At 48.5% G+C, this 24,418-nt stretch overlaps 1 protein-coding gene across 1 annotated transcript in view; it reads right to left on the reverse strand.

Annotated features, from left to right (window-relative positions):
* Positions 1-2,675: 2,675 nt before the first annotated feature.
* LOC132575776 (carboxypeptidase A1-like) overlaps positions 2,676-24,418 on the reverse strand; it is a 34,029-nt gene continuing 12,286 nt past the window's right edge. The window contains exons 6-14 of the mRNA XM_060244467.1: positions 22,285-22,421; positions 19,951-20,047; positions 16,409-16,510; positions 13,963-14,064; positions 12,870-12,980; positions 11,481-11,571; positions 8,062-8,261; positions 3,858-3,942; positions 2,676-3,047 (exon numbers count right to left, since the gene is read on the reverse strand). Of these exons, the coding sequence (XP_060100450.1) occupies positions 2,860-3,047; positions 3,858-3,942; positions 8,062-8,261; positions 11,481-11,571; positions 12,870-12,980; positions 13,963-14,064; positions 16,409-16,510; positions 19,951-20,047; positions 22,285-22,421 (1,113 nt within the window). The 3' untranslated portion in view covers positions 2,676-2,859. The remainder of the gene's footprint in view (positions 3,048-3,857; positions 3,943-8,061; positions 8,262-11,480; positions 11,572-12,869; positions 12,981-13,962; positions 14,065-16,408; positions 16,511-19,950; positions 20,048-22,284; positions 22,422-24,418) is intronic.

Consider the following 24,418-nt stretch of genomic DNA (forward strand, 5'->3'; position numbering starts at 1 on the left):
ACCTTCCGGGGCCACAGAAAATAATTCCACACCATCCTCTATAGGACAGCCCTTCAAGGACTTGAAGATGGTGATCATATCACCTCTCAGCCGCCTGAGAGTCAAAGTCAGTCTTGTCTACTCTCCAGGGTCTCAAGCTGAGCTTTTTTATGCCTACTTGCTTGGGAGCAGTGACCATAACGTTATTGATTTCACCATTTGTATAAGTAGGGAATTGCCCCAAAAGATCGGCACAACCATGTTTAACTTTAAAAGGGGTACATTCTCTGAGATGAGGAGGCATGTGAGGAGGAAACTGAAAGGAAAGGTAAATACGGTCAAAACCCTTGGGGAAGCTTGGAGGCTATTTAAAGCTACAATTCTAGAAGCTCAGTTAAAATATATACCACAAGTTAGGAAAGGCACAAACAGGTATAAGAGAAGGCCTGCATGGTTAACAAACAAAGTAATGGAAGCTGTAAAAGGTAAGAAGGACTCCTTTAAGCAGTGGAAAACTAGGTCAAGTGAGATTAATAAAAGGGAACACAGGCTGTGGCAAATCAAATGCAAGACTGTGATCAGGCAGGCAAAAAGGGACTATGAGAAACGTATTGCAAAAAACATGCAAAAAGACCAACAATGAAAATTTCTTCAAATATATTAGAATCAGGAAACCAGTCAGGGAGGCAGTGGGGCCCTTGGATGACCAAGGGGTCAAAGGATTACTGAAGGAGGATAGGGAAATGGCTGAGAAGCTGAATGCATTTTTTGCCTCTGTCTTCACTGTGGAAGATGAGAAGTGTTTGCCCGCTCCAGAACCTCTACTTTTGGAAGGAGTGTTGAAAGACCTGAGTCAGATTGAGGTGACAAGAGAGGAGGTCGTACAACTGATTTACGAATTAAAAACTAATAAGTCACCAGGTCCGGATGGCATACATCCAAGAGTTCTGAAAGAACTCAAAGTTGAACTTGTGGATCTCCTGACAAAAACATGTAATCTTTCATTGATATCTGCCTCCATTCCTGAGGACTGGTCTGGAAGGTAGCAAATATCACCCCCATCTTTAAAAAGGGTTCCAGAGGAGATCCGGGAAATTACAGGCCAGTCAGTCTGACTTCAATACCGGGAAAGTTGGTAGAAACCATTATCAAGGACAGAATGAGTAGGCACATTGATGAACATGGGTTATTGAGGAAGACTCAGCATGGGTTCTGTAAGGGAAGATCTTGCCTCACTAACCTGTTACATTTCTTTAAGGAGGTGAACAAACATGTGGACAAAGGAGACGCGATAGATGTTATTTACTTTAACTTCCAGAAAGCTTTTGATAAAGTTCCGTATCAAAGGCTCCTTAGTAAGCTCGAGATTCATGGAGTAAAAGGACAGGTCCTCTTGTGGATCAAAAACTGGCAAATTAATAGGAAGCAGAGAGTGAGTATAAATGGGCAGTCTTCGCAGTGGAGGACGGTAAGCGGTGGGATGCCGCAGGACTCAGTACTGATTCCATGCTCTTTAACTTGTTCATTAATTATTTGGAGTTGGGAGTAAGCAGTGAAGTGGCCAAGTTTGTAGATGACACTGAATTGTTCAGGGTAGTGAGAACCAGAGAGGATTGTGAGGAACTCCAAAGAGATCTGTTGAGGCTGGGTGAGTGGGCGTCAACGTGGCAGATGAGGTTCAATGTGGCCAAGTGCAAAGTAATGCACATTGGGGCCAAGAATCCCAGCTACAAATACAAATTGATGGGGTGTGAACTGGCAGAGACTGACCAAGAGAGAGATCTTGGGGTCGTGGTAGATAACTCACTGGAAATGTCAAGACTGTGTGCGATTGCAATAAAAAAGACCAACACCATGCTGGGAATTATTAGGAAGGGAATTGAAAACAAATCAGCCAGTATCATAATGCCCCTGTATAAATCGATGGTGCGGTCTCATTTGAAGTACTGTGTGCAATTCTGGTCACCACACCTCAAAAAGGATATTATAGCATTGGAAAAAGTGCAGAAAAGGCCAACTAGAATGAATAAAGGTTTAGAACACTTTCCCTATGAAGAAAGGTTAAACCGCTTGGGGCTCTTGAGCTTGGAGAAACGTTGACTGCGGGGTGACATGATAGAGGTTTACAATATTATGATTGGGATGGAGAAAGTAGAGAAAGAAGTCCTTTTCTCCCTTTCTCGCAATACAAGAACTCGTGGGCATTCATTGAAATTGCTGAGCAGTCAGGTTAAAACGGATAAAAGGAAGTTCTTCTTCACCCAAAGGGTGATCAACATGTGGAATTCGCTGCCACAGGAGGTGGTGGCGGCTACAAGCATAGCCAGCTTCAAGAGGGGATTGAATAAAAATATGGAGCAGAGGTCCATCAGTTGCTATTAGCCACAGTGTGTGTGTGTGTGTGTGTGTATTGGCCACTGTGTGATACAGAGTGTTGGACTGGATGGGCCATTGGCCTGATCCAACATGGCTTCTCTTATGTTCCTTCCTTCCTTCCTTCCTTCCTTCCTTCCTTCCTTCCTTCCTTCCTTCCTTCCTTCCTTCCTTCCTCTGATCGTCATGTCTTGTGGCTCTCAAACATCTGACCATGTGCTGTGTCTCTCAAGCATCTGACATTTATTCTGTGTGGCTCTTATATTAAACAGGTTTGGCCATCTCTGGTGTATGTAATACATATAAAAGATAATATACAAACATAGCAGGATTTTTCACAGACTTTACTAGATAGACATCATAAAGAACAGTTATACGGAGTATTTAATAGGACACGGGGCGATTTTGCTGTAACAGTTCTAACCTCCACACCCTGGTCCTTTTTGTTTATTATCCCGTGGTGACTGGCAAATTTATGTCGATCGCTCTCCCCGAGTCCCTGCTTGGTTAGAAAGAATGGTCCCGGACGTGTTCCAAGATCTTCAGGAGAGCCACCCAAGTTTCTTCCGCCGTTGGGATGATCTGATCCGCAGGTAGGACAAAGCCGTAGCGGCCCGTGTCCCTCAGTTCGAACGTGTAGGAGTATTTGACCCCGTTTTCATAGCTCCAGTCAATGGTCGTCCCGTCAGCTCGATCTGCAAGAAAAGATGGCAGCACGAAAGCCTGACAAAGCCCCTTTTCTTGGGGTATCCGATTCTACTTAACCCTGAACCTTAAACCCCACTGAGTCTGACCCCATGACCCTCATCCAGTCCTCCTTTATACAATTTCAGAGGGAGGCCATATTGATCTGCAGCAGAAGAGCTGGATTTGAGTCCAGCAAGATTTTGGGGGCATCAGCTTTTGCGACTCAAAGTTCCCTTCACCGGATACTAGCAGGACTGGAGGAGGAAGAGGAGAAAGAGATTGGATTAATATCCCACCCTACGCTCAAGAGTCTCAGAGCAGCTTACAATCTCCTTTCCCTTCCTCTCCCGCACAACAGACACCCTGTGAGGGAGGTGCGGCTGAGAGAGCTCTGACAGAAACTGCTCTTGAGAGGAACAGCTCTGGGAGAACTGTGACTGACCCAAGGTCACCCAGCTGGCCACATGTGGAGGAGGAGTGGGGAATTAAGTTTGGTTCCCCTAGTGAATACGTTCCTTGTATTTTGTATAAGAGACTGACTGGATTCCCTTTTCTAAATTGTGTTTCTATAATATATGGCATTAGTATTTGATATAACTTTTTCGTATTGGTTTGTTCTTCTTGAGCCTGGTTTTCATGGAAGCATTGTGCTTTGTATTCCCTCCGACTACCTGGAGGTTGGCAACTCTATCGCCTGAACGCATGCAGGCTGGCGGGGGGCTCCATTGCCTCTTGGTGCTCTCCCTGGCTCCTGACCCTTGCAGGGGGCTGAACGAGCCAGTTGGGAAACGGGACAGAAATGCAGCCCCGCTACTCACAGATGGTGTCGATCGTGCTGCCGAAAGTGTACGCCGTGCCGTAGACGTCCGCCAAAGCCGAAACAGCCTTCCGAGCCAAGTTATTCTGGAAGGGAGATTAGAGTCGAGTGAAGAGTTTAGAGCAGGGGTGGGGAACAGGCTCTCCAGATGGTTTTTTTTGCCTACAACTCCCATCAGCCCCAGCCATTGGCCACGCTGGCTGGGGCTGATGGGAGTTGTAGGCAACAAACATCTGGAGAGCCAACGTTCCCCACCCCTGGTCAAGAGGACTGGGGTCACCTTCCCCGCGGCAGAACTGAAGAAGGGGATGGCATTCCTCTTCTGCTTTTTTCCTTGATTTGCAGGATTTCATTGCCACATTTATGGTCAGTGTCCGTCTTTATAGACATGTTTCGGGAGGGTTAAAACCAATGTTCCCTCTAAACTGCAAGAGTCTTTTGAGCAAAAATTCTACTTTGCGAGCTACTGGCATTAAAGTTGTGAGCTGTGTGCTCTGGGGTCATCCTTCCTGAGCGAAGACAAAAATGCGTGAGCTGGAGGCTAAGCATCTGTGAGCAGACTCACACTAACTCAGCTTAGAGGGAACACTGGTTAAAATGCTTGGGGCTCTTCAGCTTGGAGAAACGTCGACTGAGGGGTGACACGATCGAGGTTTACAAGATTATGCATGGGATAGAGAAGGCAGAGAAAGAAGTACATTTCTCCCTTTCTTACAATACGAGAACTCGTGGGCAATCAATGAAATTGTTGAGCAGTCGGGTAGGAACGGATAAAAGGAAGTCCTTCTTCACCCAAAGGGTGATTAACACATAGAATTCACTGCCACAGGAGGTGATGGTGGCTACAAGAGGGAATTGAATAAACATCTGGAGCAGAGGTCCATCAGGGGCTATTAGCCACAGTGTATCGTTGGAACTCTCTGTCTGGGGCAGTGATGCTCTATATTCTGGGTGCTTGGGGGGCAACAATGGGAGGGCTTCTAGTGTCCTGGCCCCACTGGTGGACCTCCTGATAGCACCCGATCTTTTGGCCACTGTGTGACACAGAGTGTTGGACTGGATGGGCCATTGGCCTGACCCAATATGGCTTCTCTTATGTTCTTATGTGACACAGAGTGTTGGACTGGATGGGCCACTATCCTGATCCAGCATGGCTTCTTTTATGTTCTTATGTGACACAGAGTGTTGGACTGGATGGGCCATTGGCCTGATCCAACATGGCTTCTCTTATGTGAAACAGAGTACTGGACTAGATGGGACATTGGCCCGATCCTACATGGCTTCTCTTATGTTCTTATGTGACACACAGTGTTGGACTGGATGGGCCATTGGCCTGATCCAGCATGGCTTCTCTTATGTTCTTATGTGACACAGAGTGTTGGACTGGATGGGCTATTGGCCTGGTCGAACATGGCTTCTCTTAAGTTCTTACGTGACACAGAGTGTTGGACTGGATGGGCCATTGGCCTGATCCAACATGGCTTCTCTTATGTTCTTATGTGACACAGAGTGTTGGGCTGGATGGGCCATTGGCCAGATCCAACATGGCTTCTCTTATGTTCTTATGTGACACAGAGTGTTGGGCTGGATGGGCCATTGGCCAGATCCAACATGGCTTCTCTTATGTTCTTATGTGACACAGAGTGTTGGGCTGGATGGGCCACTGGCCTGATCCAACATGGCTTCTCTTATGTTCTTATGTGACACAGAGTGTTGGGCTGGATGGGCCACTGGCCAGATCCAACATGGCTTCTCTTATGTTCTTATGTGACACAGAGTGTTGGACTGGATGGGCCACTGGCCAGATCCAACATGGCTTCTCTTATGTTCTTATGTGACACAGAGTGTTGGACTGGAGGGGCCACTGGCCTGATCCAACAGGGCTTCTCTTATGTTCTTATGTGACACAGAGTGTTGGGCTGGATGGGCCACTGGCCAGATCCAACATGGCTTCTCTTATGTTCTTATGTGACACAGAGTGTTGGGCTGGATGGGCCACTGGCCAGATCCAACATGGCTTCTCTTATGTTCTTATGTGACACAGAGTGTTGGGCTGGATGGGCCACTGGCCAGATCCAACATGGCTTCTCTTATGTTCTTATGTGACACAGAGTGTTGGACTGGAGGGGCCACTGGCCTGATCCAACAGGGCTTCTCTTATGTTCTTATGTGACACAGAGTGTTGGGCTGGATGGGCCACTGGCCAGATCCAACATGGCTTCTCTTATGTTCTTATGTGACACAGAGTGTTGGGCTGGATGGGCCACTGGCCAGATCCAACATGGCTTCTCTTATGTTCTTATGTGACACAGAGTGTTGGACTGGAGGGGCCACTGGCCTGATCCAACAGGGCTTCTCTTATGTTCTTATGTGACACAGAGTGTTGGACTGGAGGGACCACTGGCCTGATCCAACATGACTTCTCTTATGTTCTTATGTGACACAGAGTGTTGGACTGGATGGGCCACTGGCCTGATCCAACATGGCTTCTCTTGTGTTCTTATGTGACACAGAGGGTTGGACTGGATGGGCCACTGGCCTGATCCAACATGGCTTCTCTTATGTTCTTATGTGACACAGAGTGTTGGGCTGGATGGGCAGCTGTCCTGATCCAACACGGCTTCTTTTATGTTCTTATGAGATGTGGCTCTGTGGAACAGCCTGTGCTTTGCAGGCACTAAATTCCAAATTTTATTTCCTTCTTATTTTGCTTACATTTCTACCCCACTCCTCCCCCTGACCCTAGAGCAGGTGTGTCAAACTCATTTGTTATGAGGGATGGATGGGACATAAATGAGACCTTGTCTGGCCGGGCCATGTGTGTCATAAAATGTAGTGCCAGGTGGCAGAGATATAAACTTTATAAAGGACACAGACATACACAGTTAAAGAATTTGTATCTCTCCTGCGTGATCCAGGGAACTGGGCAAAGGAAGCTCTGGCTCTTTCCCTCCTTCCCCAAGGGATGAGGAGGGGGCGGAGCCTCACTCAATAGAAGGAAAAGAGGCTTGGCTCAGTAGCTCTGCTGCGTGATTTAGAGAGCCTGGAAAAGCAAACTCTTCCGCCTTCCCTTCCTCCCTAAGGAAGGACCCTCAGCCAATGGAGAAAACAGAGGGTTTGCTCCTGTGCGATTGAGGAAGTCTGGCAAAGCAAGCTGCAACACAGACGGAAGCAAGAGAGAGGGAGTAGGAAGCAGACTTGCTGACAGGCCTGATAGGGACACTCCAGATTAGGGTTGCCAATCCCCAGGTGGGGGCAGGGGATCCCCCGGTTTGGAGACCCTCCGCCCACTTCAGGGTCATCAGAAAGCGGGAGAAGGGGAGGGAAATGTCTGCTGGGAACTCTATTAGTCCCTATGGAGATTTATTCCCATAGAAAATCATGTAGAATTGATCCGTGGGTATCTGGTGGGGGGCTGTTTTTTGGGGTAGAGGCACCAAAATTTCAGTATAGCATCTAGTGCCTCTCCCCAAAATACTCCCCAAGTTTCAAAAAGATTGGACCAGGGGGTCCAATTCTATGAGCCCCAAAAGAAGGTGCTCCCATCCTTCATTATTTCCTATGGAAGGAAGGCATTGAAAAGGTGTGCCGTCCCTTTAAATGTGATGGCCAGAACTCCCTTTGGAGTTCAATTATGCTTGTCACAGCCTTGATCTTGGCTCCACCCCTAATGTCTCCTGGCTCCACCCCCAAAGTCTCCTGGCTCCACCCCCAAAGTCCCCAGATATTTCTTGAATTGGACTTGGCAACCCTACTCCAGAAAGGGACCAGAGAGAACTCCAGTTTTCTGGCTTATACCTCTGAGGATGCTAGTCGCAGTTACTGGCGAAACGTCAGGTCTCACAATGCCGAGACCACGGCCACGCAGCCCGGAAAATCCACAACAACCAGTTCAATGCATCTTTATCAGACTACAGTTCCCACGATTCTTTGTGCATAACCCTAACAGCAGGGCGTTTTTGGTAGGGGAGGGGAAAAAATCCCAGCAGGAACTTATTTGCATATTAGGCCACACCGCCTGATATCACTGCTGTTTCACACAGGGCTTTTTAGTAGGAAAACCCCAGCAGGATCTCATTTGTATATTAGGCCACACCCCCAGAGGCCAAGCCAGCCAGAACTGTGTTCCTGTGCGTCCCTGCTCAGAAAAAGCCCTGCCTAACACTAAAACAGAGATCGGTGCACAAGAGGGGACCACGTCTTACCAATTCCTGCTGGTCAGCGGCCGGTTCTGCCTTGTAGCCATAGGGGTACATCAACATCTGGGAATAGCTGTGGATGGACAGCACGGATTTCACGTTTCCGTGGCCTAGGATGAAGTTCACGATGGATTTCACTTCGCTCTCTGAGTGAGGGAAGGGCCCATGGTATGTTTCATCACAAGGATTACTGCTGGATCCGGGGCCTGTGGCAGAATCCAGAAGGAAGCCAAATTAGAACCCAGTGCCCATTAAAAAGGCAGGCGACTTCATTTGGCATTACTTGCAGTTTCCGAACAGTCCTCACGGGGTGGCCCCACCTGTAGCACATTGCAGTAGTCGATACTTTTGTTTGCATTTTCTTAGGCCCAGTTCACGGATTGCAGCAGCTACAGATTGTTTGAGAGGGGGGGATGTGGGAAAGTTCCCACGTGATTCTGTATACCGAAAATTAGTGATGTGGCCTGGGATCGTGCCATAAGGAGTATCTGCCATATCACACCAGCGGCAGATGAAAGTGCCATTAAGTTGCAGCCAATATATGGTGACCCTGGAGGACTGGAGGGGCCACTAGCCTGATCCAACATGGCTTCTCTTATGTTCTTATGTGACACAGAATGCTGGACTGGATGGGCCATTGGCCTGATCCAACATGGCTTCTCTTCTGTTTTTATGTGACACAGAGTGTTGGACTGGATGGGACACTGGCCTGATCCAACATGGCTTCTTTTATGTTCTTATGTGACACAGAGTGTTGGACTGGAGGGGCCATTGGCCTGATCCAACATGGCTTCTCTTATGTTCTTATGTGACACAGAGTGTTGGACTGGATGGGACACTGGCCTGATCCAACATGGCTTCTCTTATGTTCTTATGTGACACAGAGTGTTGGACTGGAGGGGCCACTGGCCTGATCCAACATGGCTTCTCTTCTGTTCTTTTGTGACACAGAGTGTTGGACTGGATGGGCCACTGGCCTGATCCAACATGGCTTCTCTTATGTTCTTCTGTGACACAGAGTATTGGACTGGAGGGGCCATTGGCCTGATCCAACATGGCTTCTCTTATGTTCTTATGTGACACAGAGTGTTGGACTGGAGGGGCCACTGGCCTGATCCAACATGGCTTCTCTTATGTTCTTATGTGACACAGAGTATTGGACTGGAGGGGCCATTGGCCTGATCCAACATGGCTTCTCTTATGTTCTTATGTGACACAGAGTGTTGGACTGGATGGGCCACTGGCCTGATCCAACATGGCTTTTCTTATGTGACACAGAGTGTTGAACTGGATGGGCCACTGGCCTGATCCAACAGGGATTCTCTTATGCTCTTATGTGACACAGAGTGTTGGACTGGAGGGGCCACTGGCCTGATCCAACATGGCTTCTCTTATGTTCTTATGTGACACAGAGTGTTGGACTGGATGGGCCACTGGCCTGATCCAACATGGCTTCTCTTATGTTCTTATGTGACACAGAGTGTTGGACTGGGTGGGTCACTGGCCTGATCCAACATGGCTTCTCTTATGTGACACAGAGTGTTGGACTGGAGGGGCCACTGGCCTGATCCAACATGGCTTCTCTTATGTGACACAGAGTGTTGGACTGGGTGGGTCACTGGCCTGACCTAACATGGCTTCTCTTATGTTCTTATGTGACACAGAGTGTTGGACTGGAGGGGCCACTGGCCTGATCCAACATGGCTTCTCTTATGTTCTTATGTGACACAGAGTGTTGGACTGGATGGGCCATTGGCCTGATCTAACATGGCTTCTCTTGTGTTCTTATGTGACACAGAGTGTTGGACTGGATGGGCCACTGGCCTGATCCAACATGGCTTCTCTTGTGTTCTTATGTGACACAGAGTGGTGGACTGGATGGGCCACTGGCCTGATCCAACATGGCTTCTCTTGTGTTCTTATGTGACACAGAGTGGTGGACTGGATGGGCCATTGGCCTGATCTAACATGGCTTCTCTTATGTTCTTATGTTCTTATCTTGTTGGGCCGGGCCGTGTGTGTCATAAAATGTAATGCAGAGATATAAACTTTACAAAGGACACAGAAGTACACAATTAATAATGTATTTTTTAAAAAATAAAACACGATTAAAACTTTAACAGTCATTAGTCTTAAAGGTGCTTTCTTTACATATCTCCCATGGGATTCAGGGAACTGGGCAAAGGAAGCTCTGGCTCTTTCCTTCCTTCCTTCCCCAAGGGAACAGGAGGGGAAGGAGCCTCAGCCAATAGAAGGAAATGAGGCTTGGCTCAGTAGCTCTGCTGTGCAATTGAGAGAGTCTGGCAAAGCAAGCTCTCCCTCCCCCCCCTTCTTCCCCAAGGGAGGAGCCTCAGCCAATGGAGAAAATAGAGGTTTTGCTCTGTAGCTCCTGTGCGATTGAGCAAGCCTGGCAAAGCAAGCTGTGATGCAGAAGGAAGCAAGAGAGAGGGAGAAGGAAGCAGACGACGGCCAGTTGCTTGGGGACCTGATAGGAACCCTCCAGGGGCCTGATTCGGCCCCCAAACTATATGTTTGACACTCGTGCCGTAGGGCTTTTAAGGCAAGAAACATTCAGAAGTAGTTTCCCAGTGCCTGTCTCTACATAACAACCCTGGATTTCCTTGGTGGTCTTTCACCAAGTGCTAATGAGGGGTTCCAAGATATGACAAAATTGCCAGGTCAGACCATATCACAGTGGTAATGTATAAATTGCCCTTGCATACAATAACTGCTAGATTTGAAGAGAACCCGGCATTGGGAGCCAGTAAAGTAGACCAGTGTTGTTAGTAGTGCTTTTTTTTGTAGCAGGAACTACTTTGCATATTAGGCCACACACCCCTGATGCAGCCAATCCTCCTGGAGCTTACAGTAGGCCCTGTACAAAGAGCCCTGTAAGGAATTCTAGCAGGACCTCCTTTGCCTATTAGGCCACACCCCCTGATGCAGCCAATCCTCCTGGAGCTTCCAGCAGGCCCTGTAGGAAGATCCCTGTAAGGAATTCTAGCAGGACCTCCTTTGCCTATTAGGCCACACACCCCTGATGCAGCCAATCCTCCAGGAGCTTACAGTAGGCCCTGAACTAAGAGCCCTGTAAGCTCTTGGAGGATTGGCTACATCCAGGTTGTGTGGCCTAATATACAAAGGAGTTCCTGCTACAAAAAGCACTGTTTAGGCCACACCTCCTGATGTAGACAACCTCCTGGAGCTTACAGTAGGCCCTGTACTAAGAGCCCTGAAAGCTCTTGGAGGATTGGCTATATCAGGGGTGTGTGGCCTAATATGCAAAGGAGTTCCTGCTACAAGGAAAAGCCCTGGTTGTTAGTTATCTTGAGTTGCCAACCGGTATCAATAGTCCACAATACCAGAAAGTAATAGTTATCAAAGAGGGTGTTAACAGCGAACCCCCCAAAAAACAACACACTCACCTCCAAAGCCAGCATCCCAGTTCCGGTTGGGATCGACGCCAATGCAAGACGATCCAGCATTGACAGATCTGGTCTTTCGCCACATGCGATTCTGAAGAAGAAGACCATAGATTTATACCCCACCCTTCTCTCTGAATCAGAGTCTCAGAGCGGCTCACAATCTCCTTTACCTTCCTCCCCCACAACTGACACCCTGTGAGGTAGCTGGGGCTGAGAGAGCTCTGACAGAAGCTGCCCTTTCAAGGATAGCTCTGCGAGAGCTATGGCTGACCCAAAGCCATTCCAGCAGCTGCAAGTGGAGGAGTGGGGAATCAAACCCGATTCTCCCAGTTTGGTGTAGTGGTTAAGTGTGCGGACTCTTTTCTGGGAGAACCGGGTTTGATTCCCCACTCCTTCACTTGCAGCTGCTGGAATGGCCTTGGGTCAGCCATAGCTCTGGCAGAGGTTGTCCTTGAAAGGGCAGCTGCTGTAAGAGCCCTCTTAGCCGCACCCACCTCACAGTGTGTCTGTTCTGGGGGAGGAAGGTGGGAGAGCCAGTTTGAAGAATAAGATATTGGATTTATATCCCGCCCTCCAATCCGAAGAGTCTCAGAGCGGCTCACAATCTCCTTTATCTTCCTCCCCCACAACCCAAGGCCATTCCAGCAGGTGCAAGTGGAGGAGTGGGGAATCAAACCCGGTTCTCCCAGTTTGGTGTAGTGGTTAAGTGTGCGGACTCTTATCTGGGAGAACCGGGTTTGATTCCCCACTCCTCCACTTGCACCTGCTGGAATGGCCTTGGGTCAGCCATAGCTCTGGCAGAGGTTGTCCTTGAAAGGGCAGCTGCTGTAAGAGCCCTCTCCAGCCCCACCCACCTCACAGGGTGTCTGTTGTGGGGGGGCGGGAGGTAAAGGAGATTGTGAGCCGCTCTGATACTCTTTGGAGTGGAGGGCGGGATATAAATCCAATATCTTATTCTTCAAACTGGCTCTCCCACCTTCCTCCCCCAGAACAGACACCCTGTGAGGTGGGTACGGCTGAGAGAACTCTGACAGAAGCTGCCCTTTCAAGGACAACCTCTGCGAGAGCTATGGCTAGCCCAAGGCCATTCCAGCAGCTGCAATTGGAGGAGTAGGGAATCAAACCCGGTTCTCCCAGAAAAGAGTCCGCACACTTATCCACGACACCAGTGCTGGCTCTCAAGAAGACACACACACGAGCTGTATTCAGACACTGAACCGATGTTCTCAGCTGTGCTAAATTTGAAGAGAACTCAGCATTGGAAGCCAGTTAAGGGCTTTCTTATTCCTTAGGTGTTCTCAGATACTAGCAAAAAGGTCTCTGTTGGCCTGGGATCCTGCGAATCTGGCCCTGAACGTTTCAGACCCTTTCCTTCTCAGAAGACTTTACCGTAGTGTGAGTGTAAGCAAAGCCGTCCGGATTGGTGACAATCTCCAAAAAGATGTCCATGGAATTCAGCACAGCAGTTAGTGCAGCATCTTTGCCATATTCGCTGGCAATCTGTAAAAAGAGGAGAGATCCCTGTTAATTGTAGGGGGCGGAAAGGAAAAGGTAGTCCCCTGTGCAAGCAACGGGTTGTTACCTACCCGGGGGTAGCATCACATCGGGACTTTTTCTTGGCAGACTTTTTACAGGGTGGTTTGCCCTTGCCTTCTCCAGTCATCTACACTTCCCCCCGTCCCCCAGTAAGCTAGGGTAGTCGTTTGACTGACCTCAGAAGGATGGAAGGCTGAGTCAACCTCGAGCCGGCTACCTGAAAACCCAGCTTCCGCTGGAATCAAACTCAGGTCGTGAGCAGAGCTTAGGACTGCAGTACTGCAGCTTTACTACTCTCCGCCATGCAGTTCTCACTGTTGTCAGTACTTCTCACTAAAATAGTGATAATCTAGCCATAGTTCCAAATGCCACACAACACCATTGGTGCTGGCATGGGCGGTGACCAGTAGATGTTCAGATACTCGCACTTCCATATTTCACAAACCGTTTTGGAACAGCAATAGATCTAGCAATAAGATCCCGTGTTTTGCATTTAGGTGAAGGCAGTCCCCTGTGGAAGCACTGGGTCGTTACCGACCCATGGGGTAACATCACATCACGACATTTTCTTGGTAGGCTTTTTATGGGGTGGTTTGCCATTGCCTTCCCCCCAGCAAGCTGGACACTCATTTTACCACCCTCGGAAGGATGGAAGGCTGAGTCAACCATGAGCCGCCTACCTGAGCCCAGCTTCCGCCAGGATCAAACTCAGGTCATGAGCAGAGCTTAGACTGCAGCAGTGCAGCTTTCCACCCAGCGCCGCAAGGCTCCCACCTTTTGAAAAATACCTGCGATCAAGTACCCGCAGCTCCCAATGTCTCATAGGTAACCCCATCCGATAACTGGGTGGTGGGAAAGCAGTCTACTACATTTTCATTTTGGTGACTACCGTCCTCTGGCTGTTCCCAGCCTCACCAAACCCGGCCTGTGCCTCCTTCCGTGTTACCTTGTTGGCTGTCCAGAGCCCTGTGGCTTGGGTAATCCACTCTCGGGAGTGAATGCCGGTGTCGATCCAGATGGCGGGGCGCCGGTCTCCTCCTGTGCTGAACTGCAAGAGGAATCAACAACCACAACTCTTCTTTCAGTGGCGATAAAAACCATAGTCCCCTCCAGTTCCCACCCGGTGGGCCAGTGCGTCATAAAAATGAGAGCCAGTTTAGTGCCGTGGTGAAGTGTCTGGACTCTTATCTGGGAGAACCGGGTTGGATTCCCCACTCCTCCACTCGCAGCTGCTGGAATGGCCTTGGGTCAGCCACAGCTCTCGCAGAGCTGTCCTTGAAAGGGCAGCTTCTGTCAGAGCTCTCTCAGCCCCTCCCACCTCACAGGGTGTCTGGTTTGAGGGAGAAAAAAGTAAAGGAGATTGTGAGCCACTCTGAGATTCAGAGAGAAGGGTGGGATATAAATCCAATATTTTCTTCAGAGGGCCAGTCTACTGTAGTGGTGAAGTGTGTGGACTCTTATCTGGGAGAACTGGGTTTGATTCCCCCACTCCTCCACTCGCAGCTGCTGGAATGGCCTTGGGTCAGCCACAGCTCTCGCAGAGCTGTCCTTGAAAGGGCAGCTTCTGTCAGAGCTCTCTCAGCCCCACCCACTTCACAGGGTGTCTGGTTTGAGGGAGAAAAAAGTAAAGGAGATTGTGAGCCACCCAGAGACTCTGAGATTCAGAGAGAAGGGTGGGATATAAATCCATTATCTTCTTCAGAAAGCCAGTCTGGTGTGTAGTGGTGAAGTGTGTGGACCCTTATCTGGGAGAACCGGGTTTGATTCCCCCACTCCTCCACTCGCAGCTGCTGGAATGGCCTTGGGTCAGCCACAGCTCTCACAGAGCTGTCCTTGAAAGGGCAGCTTCTAGGGAGTGCTCTCTCAGCCCCACTCACCTCACAGGGTGTCTGTTGTGGGGGGAGAAGATATAGGAGATTGTAAGCCGCTCTGAGACTCTGATTCAGAGAGAAGGGCATGGTATAAACCTGCAGTCTTCTTTTTCTTCTTCTTCTTCCCTTATCAAATGTATATCTCAGCCACTTTTATGACCCACATGGCCTGGCCCGATAAGGTCTCGCTTGTGTCATATCCATCCCGCATAACAACTGAGTTCCACACCCCCGCTTTAAAAGGTTAACAGCACAATCCTAGCTTCTTGGAGGTAAGTCCTACTATGTGAATCGGTAGATCCAGCTGGGCAGCCGTACTGAATAAAACTTTGTTGGTTTTAAGGTGCGACTGAACTCCTACTTTGTTCTATGCTAATCGGCGTTGTTGACTACCAAGTAAGTGCGCACAAGATTCTCCTTTCAGAGCCAACGTAGATAATGGATTTCCATCAGTCTCTGAAAAATAAACTTAACTTAGGAAAAGGAAAGGTCCCCAGTGCAAGCACCAGTCGTTTCCGACTCTGGGGTGACGTTGCTTTCACAACGTTTTCACGGCAGGCTTTATACGGGGTGGTTTGCCCTTGCCTTCCCCAGTCATCTACCCTTTACCCCCAGCAAGCTGGGGACTCCTTTGACCTCAGAAGGATGGAAGGTTGAGTCAACCTCGAGCCGGCCAACTGAAAACCCAGCTTCCGCCGGGGATCAAACTCAGGTCGTGAGCAGAGTTTAGGACTGAAGTACTGCAGCTTTAACACTCTGCGCCACGGGGCTCTTTAAAGAAAAGGTCCCCTGTGCAAGCACCAGTCATTTCCGACTCTGGGGTGACGTTGCTTTCACAACATTTTCACGGCAGGCTTTTGACAGGGTGGTTTGCCCTTGCCTTCCCCGGTCATCTACACTTTCCCCCCAGCAAGCTGGGGACTCATTTGACCTCGGAAGGATGAAAGGCTGAGTCAACCTCAGGCCGGCTACCTGAACCAGCTTTCGCTGGGATCGAACTCAGGTCGTGTGAGCAGAGAACTCAGATCACAGTACTGCAGTACTGCTGCTTTACCACTCTGCACCATAGAGAGCCAGTTTGGTGTAGTGGTCAAGTGTGTGGACTCTTACCTGGGAGGAACTGGGTTTGATTCCCCACTCCTCCACTTGCAGCTGCTGGAATGGCCTTGGGGCAGCCATAGCTCTCACAGGAGTTGTCCTTGCAAGGGCAGCTGCTGTGAGAGCCCTCTCAGCCCCACCTACCTCACAGGGTGTCTGTTGTGAAGGGAGAAGATATAGGAGATTGTGAGCCGCTCTGAGTCTCTGATTCAGGGAGAAGGGCGGGGTATAAATCTGCAATTCTTCTTCTTCTTAACTTAGGGTAGCTGTAATTTAGATGGAACAGGAATTTGTAACCCCTCCGTTCCCACTCAGTTGTTAACTGAAACCTATCTGCTGCTAGCATTTTTAAAGGTGGGGGAAAAAAATCTCTCCCCCCTCACATGGACGGCGATTGGTACCTTAAGCCTGCAAGTCACGTACCTTGAGGACGTAGATTGGCCGTCCTTCGTAGCTCCGTCCAATCAGGAGTCGGCTGACTAGGTCCCGGTTTGCAGCCACAAAATCCTCCATCCAGCTGTAGATCTGAAAGGAAAAGATCGCTGCTGAGCCTTGACAGGTGGATCTCCGGAGGGTCTTGTTTTAGCTTTATTTTATTTATAGTTTTATTTATAAAGTTTACATCCTGCTTCACTGTCTGTATCACGGCATCTGATGGGCTGACATGGACACCTTCTGGCAGTCTTCTAGCTCTGGGGGTGTGCTGGGCATCTTTCGTTATTCAACTTATTATGGAGGAATGCTGACTGAGGAGTGACATGATGGAGGTTTACAAGATTATGCCTGGGATGGAGAAAGTAGAGAAAGAAGTCCTTTTCTCCCTTTCTCACAATACAAGAACTTGTGGGCATTCGATGAAATTGCTGAGCAGATGGGTTAGAAGGGATAAAAGGAAGTCCTTCTTCACCCAAAGGGTGATCAACATGTGGAATTCACTGCCACAGGAGGTGGTGGCAGCTACAAGCATAGACAGCTTCAAGAGGGGATTGGATAAACGTATGGAGCAGAGGTCCATCAGTGGCTATTAGCCACAGCGTATTGTTGGAACTCTCTGTCTGGGGCAGTGATGCTCTGTATTCTTGGTGCTTGGGGGGGGGGCAGTGGGAGGGCTTCTAATGTCCTGGTCTCACTAGTGGACCTCCTGGTGACACCTGGGTTTTTTGGCCACTGTGTGACCAGTGTTCCCTCTAAGCTGAGTTAGTATGAGCTAGCTCACAATTTTTTAGCCTCCAGTTCACACATTGTCTCAGCTCAGAAAAAAATGGCCCTACAGCAAACTAATTGATGCAGTAGCTCACAACTTTAATGCCAGTAGCTCACAAAGCAGAATTTTTGCTCACAAGACTCTGTAGCTTAGAGGGAACATTGTGTGTGATACAGAGTGTTAGACTGGATGGACCATTGGCCTGATCCAACATGGCTTCTCTTATGTTCTTATGTGACACAGAGTGTTGGGCTGGAGGAGCCACTAGCCTGATCCAACATGGCTTCTCTTATGTTCTTATGTGACACAGAGTATCGGACTGGATGGGCCATTGGCCTGATCCAAAAAGGCTTCTCTTATGTTCTTAGGAGAGACAGAGTGTTGGACTGGATGGACCACTGGCCTGATCCAACATGGTTTCTGTTATGTTCTTCTGTGACACAGAGTGTTGGGCTGGAAGGGCCACTAGCCTGATCCAACATGGCTTCTCTTATGTTCTTATGTGACACAGAGTATTGGACTGGATGGGCCATTGGCCTGATCCAACATGGCTTCTCTTATGTTCTTATGTGACACAGAGTGTTGGACTGGATAGGCCATTGGCCTGATCCAACATGGCTTCTCTTATATGCTTATGTGACAGAGTGCTGAACTGGATGGACCATTGGCCTGATCCAACATGGCTTCTCTTCTGTTCTTATGTGACAAAAGTGGTGGGCTGGAGGGCCACTGGCCTGATCCAACATGGCTTCTCTTATGTTCTTATGAGACACAGAGTATTGGACTGGATAGGCTATTGGCCTGATCAACATGGCTTCTCTTATGTTCTTATGTGACACAGCGTGTTGGACTGGATGGGCCACTGGCCTGATCAACATGGCCTCTCTTATGTTCTTATGTGACACAGAGTATTGGACTGGATGGGCCACTGGCCTGATCCAACATGGCTTCTCTTATGTTCTTATGTGACACAGAGTGTTGGACTGGATGGGCCACTAGCCTGATCCAACATGGCTTCTCTTATGTTCTTATGTGACACAGAGTGTTTGGACTGGATGGGCCACTGGCCTGATCCAACATGGCTTCACTTATGTTCTTATGTGACACCGGGTGTTGGACTGGATGGGCCACTGGCCTGATCTAACATGGCTTCTCTTATGTTCTTATGTGACACAGAGTGTTGGGCTGGAGGGGCCACTGGCCTGATCCAACATGGCTTCTCTTATGTTCTTATGTGACACAGAGTGTTGGACTGCATGGGCCACTGCCTGATCCAACATGGACTTTCTCTTATTGTTCTTATGTGACACAGAGTGTTGGACTGCATGGGCCACTGGCCTGATCCAACATGGCTTCTCTTATGTGACACAGAGTGTTGATTGGATGGGCACTGGCCTGATCCAACAGGGATTCTCTTATGCTCTTATGTGACACAGAGTGTTGGACTGGAGGGGCCACTGGCCTGATCCAACATGGCTTCTCTTATGTTCTTAGAAATGCAGTCCATGGCCGAACCACGAACCAAACCACTTTGACAGGGAAGGCTCTTCAGATTAGTCTACTCTCTCTCCTCTCGGCTGCATCCTGAATGTGAACTGGATCTCCTTGAATAAATGTCCTCTTTTTTTTGCAATATACTTCTTAGGAGAGTCATTGACTGCCCCTCAGGATCACGCTTCTATGACTGGGCAAAGTCTGTTACGCTAACCAAATGTCCAATAGACTCTATAGCACAGGCAGCCAACATGCTTAATGTAAGAGCCATATAGAATAAGCGTCAGATGTTTGAGAGCTGCAAGACATGAATGTCAGATGTTTGAGGGAGCCACAAGACGGAAGGGAGGGAGGGAGGAAGGGATGGAGGGAGGGAAGGAGAAAGAAAGGAAGGAGGGAGGAAGGGAGAGAGGGATGGAGGGAGGAAGGAGAAAGAAAGGGAGGGAGGGAGGAGGAAGGAAGAGAGGGAGGGAGGGAAGGAGAAAGAAAGGAAGGGATGGAGAAAGGGAGGGAGGGAGGGGAGGGAGGGAAGGAGGAAAGGAGGGAGGGAGGGAGGGAAGGAGAAGAAAGGGAGGAAGGGAGGGAAGGAGGAAGAAGGGAGGGAGGAAGGGAGCGAGGGAGGGAGGGAGGGAAGGAGGGAAGGAGAAAGAAAGGGAGGAAGGGAGGAGGGAAGGAGTAAGGAAGAAAGGGAGGGAGGGAGGGAGGGAGGGAAGGAGAAAGAAAGGGAGGAAGGGAGGGAGGAAGGGATGAAGGGAGGGAAGGAGGAAGAAAGGAAAGAAGGGAGGAAGGAAGGAAGCAAGGAGGAAGGGAGAAAGGAAGGGAGGGGGGAGGGAAATGGCTGGGAGGGAGAGATGGAAATAAAGCAACTTTAAATGCATTCTCCAAGCTGCTAGCTGGCTTGGCTTGGAAAAGTGATTTAAAGAGACAAATGTTTTCTCCAAGATAGCTGACATGGCAGTGGCGGCTTCGAGATCTGCAGAATATGTGTGAAAGAGCCACATGTGGCTCCCGAACCACAGTTTAGGCACACCTGCACTAGATCCTATGGTATTATATCGCTTTGAAGCCCCTCCCCCAAACCCTGCCCTTTTCAGGCTCCACCCCCAAATCTCTAGGAAGCCCCAGCCAATGCAGATTTGAAACTCTGGGCAGATGCCTTATCTGTCAAATTGCCATACCAATGACTCTGAAAATGTGACTCCACAGCCAACCCAATGGTATGCTGGGGCAAGAAGAGGAAGAGAAAATATGAATAGATTTAAAGTACCTCCTGAATGGTGTGGTAGGAAGAGTAGATGAATTTCCCAGAGCTCCTTTCAGACTTCCTGGACAGCAACATTGTTTTCTTTTCGTTATCCAGCAATCCTGTTTTTAAACATATCCCAAAGAATCATAGAGCTGGGAGGGACCTCCAGGGTCATCTAGGTCCAATCCCCTGCAGGAAATCCAAAAATACCTCCACCCCACACACACACAATGACCCCCTCTTCTCCATGCCTGTTGTTGTTGTTCAGTCGCACAGTTGAGTCTGACTCTTTGCGACCCTAGGGACAAAGTCAAGCCAGGCCCTTCTGCCTTCTACCACCCTCCCAAAATCTGTCCAGCCATCTCATCTTTTGCCCTCCCCTTCTTCTTTTGCCTTCTGTTTTTCCTAGCATCAGGATCTTCTCCAGTGAGTGCTGCCTTCCCATTTGGTGGCCAAAGTATTTGAGCTTCAGCATCTGACCTTCCAGGGAACAGTCAGGGTTGATATCCCTTAGGACTGACTGATTGGATCTTCTTGCAGTCCAAGAACTCTCAAGATTCTACTCCAGGGAGTGCTCCCTTCTCCTTGGGTGGCCAAAGTATTTGAGCTTCAGCTTCAGCATCTGACCTTCAGGGAACAGTCTGGGTTGATTTCCCTTAGGACTGACTGATTGGATCTTCTTGCAGTCCAAGGAACTCTCAAGATTCTACTCAGTGAGTGCTCCCTTCTCATTGGGTGGCCAAAGGATTTGAGCTTCAGCTTCAACATCTGACCTTCAGGAACAGTCTGGGTTGATTTCCCTTAGGACTGACTGATTTGATCTTCTTGCAGTCAAAGGGACTCTCAAGATTTTTCTCCAGGGAGTGCTCCCTTCTCATTGGGTGGCCAAAGTATTTGAGCTTCAGCTTCAGCATCTGACCTTCCAGGGAACAGTCAGGGTTGATTTCCCTTAGGACTGACTGATTGGATCTTCTTGCAGTCCAAGGAACTCTCAAGAGTCTTCTCCAGGGAGTGCTCCCTTCCCATTTGGTGGCCAAAGTATCTGAGCTTCAGCTTCAGCATCTGACCTTCCAGGGAACAGTCAGGGTTGATTTCCCTTAGGACTGAATGATTGGATCTTCTTGCAGTCCAAGGGACTCTCAAGAGTCTTCTCCAGGGAGTGCTCCCTTCCCATTTGGTGGCCAAAGTATCTGAGCTTCAGCTTCAGCATCTGACCTTCCAGGGAACAGTCTGGGTTGGTTTCCCTTAGGACTAACTGATTGGATCTTCTTGCAGTCCAAGGGGCTCTCAAGAGTCTTCTCCAGCACACAGCCCTCGCCTTCCTTTCCATGCTAGAAGATGGCAAAAACCCAAACTGGCCTGAGGGAAATTGCTGCTTGCCCCCAAAGTGGTGCTCAGAGATGTTCAGCGATGTTGTTAATTTGACCTCCCCTTCCCTGGACACCACCTCGAAAGCTTCAATGGACAAAAGGCTAGAAGTTTCTGCTGCTACTGCTGCAACAGAATAAGCCAGCCAATAGGGGCTCCAAGCATATGAAATATGCAAAGATAGAAACCCCAAAATGTCACAAGTTACCAGCAGACATCAATCTATTGAAACATAATCATAGTAAATACAGATGATGATGACAACAATAAGAAGATGACGATTTTGGATTTATATCCCACCCTTCACTCTGAATCTCAGAGTCTCAGAGCAGGCACAACCTCCTCTACCTCCCCCCACTCCATAACAGACACCCTGTGAGGTGGGTGGGGCTGAGAGCTCTCCCAGAAGCTGCCCTTTCAAGGACAGCTCTGTGAGAGCTACAGTTGACCCAAGGCCATTCCAGCAGTTGCAAGTGGAGAAGTGGGAATCCAACCTGGTTCTCCCAGATAAGAGATGCACTTAAGCACTACACCAGATAGAATAGGTGGTCACATCTTTGCTACTGCAATAGAGACAACGTGGTCTAGCGGTTAGAGTATCGACTAGAATCTGGGAGATCCAGGTTCGAATCTAACCTCTGCCAGGGGAACCCACTGGGTGACCTTGGACCAGTTACCCACACTCTCAGCCTAAACCTACCTCATAGGGTTATTGTGGTGGTAACATGTAGGAGAGGAGAACAATGTAAACCGCTTTGGGGCACCAATACGGACAAAGGTGGGTTATAAATGAACTAAACGGGTGGAATTCTAGCAGGAGCTCCTTTGCATATTAGGCCACACACCCCTGATGTAGCCAATCTGCCAGGAGCTTACAAAAAAAGAGCCCTGTAAGCTCTCGGAGGATTGGCTACATCAGGGAGGGTGTGGCTTAATATGCAAAGGAGTTCCTGTTAGCATTCCACCCCTGGAAGTAAATAAACTCTTACCTGTAGATCCTCTATCATGATGGTATAGGGGATGTCCTCAGACTCCAAGAAGACCTTGACAGATTGAAGAGTCTGGAAAGGCACTCTCATGTCCACCGGGAGACCGGGCTTAGCTGGACCACGCCAGAAGTCGAGCTGATCTCGAAAAGCGAAAGAAAGTTAGTACACTCAGCCTTTTTTTCACCATTGCTTGAAAGGCACACTCACCTAAGCTGACTGGGAGCCTTCTGGGATATTTTTAGGTGCCATCAGAATTATTGATTATTGATTATTAGAAGATAGTACATGAACTATTGAAATATTGAAAAGACAGGTTAAATTTAAACTGTTAAATATTGAAATATTGAAATATTGAAAAGACAGGTTAAATTTAAACCAGAACTCTTTTTATTGAACATATATCCCAATGACGTTACAAAAGAGTCAAATATCTAATGGCGCATATTAATGCAGCAGCGAGAATATTGTTTGCATAAAACTGGAAGCACCCGGGGACCGCCTACAAAGTAGGAACTGACTGGAACATTCTGGAGACAGCTGAGATGGACTATCTATCTTCTCTGCTTCGTGGCAAATCTAAGGAGGAAGCGAAAAAAACTTTGGGAGCCATTATACATCCGGCTTGACACTCCCAGTTCATCTTCTAAATGCTGATCTTCTAAACGGGCAGTCTTCGCAGTGGAAGATGGTAAGCAGTGGGATGCCGCAGGGCTCAGTACTGGGTCCCATGCTCTTTAACTTGTTCATTAATGATCTGGAGTTGGGAGGGAGTAAGCAGTGAAGTGGCCAAGTTTGCAGATGACACTAAAGTATTCAGGGTGGTGAGAACCAGAGAGGATTGTGAGGAACTCCAAAGGGATCTGTTGAGGCTGGGTGAGTGGGCGTCAACGTGGCAGATGAGGTTCAATGTGGCCAAGTGCAAGAAATGCACATTGGGGCCAAGAATCCCAGCTACAAATACAAGTTAATGGGGTGTGAACTGGCAGAGACAGACCAAGAGAGAGATCTTGGGGTCGTGGTAGATAACTCACTGAAAATGTCAAGACAGTGTGCGTTTGCAATAAAAAAGGCCAACACCATGCTGGGAATTATTAGGAAGGGAATTGAAAACAAATCAGCAGTATCATAATGCCCCTGTATAAATCGATGGTGCGGTCTCATTTGGAGTACTGAGTACAATTCTGGTCACCGCACCTCAAAAAGGATATTATAGCATTGGAAAAAATCCAGAAAAGGGCAACTAGTAGGATTAAAGGTTTGGAACACTTTCCTATGAGGAATGGTTAAAACGCTTGGGGCTCTTTAGCTTGGAGAAATGTCGACTGCGGGGTGGCATAAATGGAGGTTTACAAGATGATGCATGGATGGAGAAAGTAGAGAAAGAAGTACTTTTCTCCCTTTCTCACAATACAAGAACTCGTGGGCATTCATTAAATTGCTGAGCAGTCGGGTTAGAACGGATAAAAGGAAGTACTTCTTCACCCAAAAGGTGATTAACATGTAGAATTCACTGCCACAGGAGGTGGTGGTGGCTACAAGCATAGCCAGCTTCAAGAGGGGATTGGATAAAAATATGGAGCAGAGGTCCATCAGTGACTATTAGCCACAGTGTGTGTGTGTGTGTGTATCCAACATGGCTTCTCTTATGATCTCAGATGATAAATGCTGCTGTTTGCTATTGTATATATTGGTATAAAGACCCAATCTAGATACGTATAAAGTAGAACTTACAGCATCCATATAGTATTTGTTATTTCTAATGTACTTTGATCTATAGGGATGGGACGGTGGCTCAGTGGTAGAGCATCTGCTTGGGAAGCAGAAGGTACCAGGTTCAATCCCAGGCATCTTCAAAAAAGGATCCAGGCAAAATAGGTGTGAAAAGGCTCAGCTTGAGACCCTGGAGAGCAGCTGCCAGTTTGAGAAGACAATACTGACTTTGATGGACCAAGGTCTGATTCAGTATAAGGCAGCTTCATATGTTCATTGAATCTTTGTGATCGCTTTTATTGGTGTATCGAGATGCAGAATGCAAAAAAAAAAAAAAAAAGCGAAAGAGAGTTAGTACACTCCAGCCTTTTCCATCAGGGTGGGGGTTTCTTGAGCAGGAACGCACAGGAATGCAGTTCCGG

This window comes from Heteronotia binoei, chromosome 8 (assembly GCF_032191835.1).
Source record: "Heteronotia binoei isolate CCM8104 ecotype False Entrance Well chromosome 8, APGP_CSIRO_Hbin_v1, whole genome shotgun sequence".
Classification (NCBI taxonomy): domain Eukaryota; kingdom Metazoa; phylum Chordata; class Lepidosauria; order Squamata; family Gekkonidae; genus Heteronotia; species Heteronotia binoei.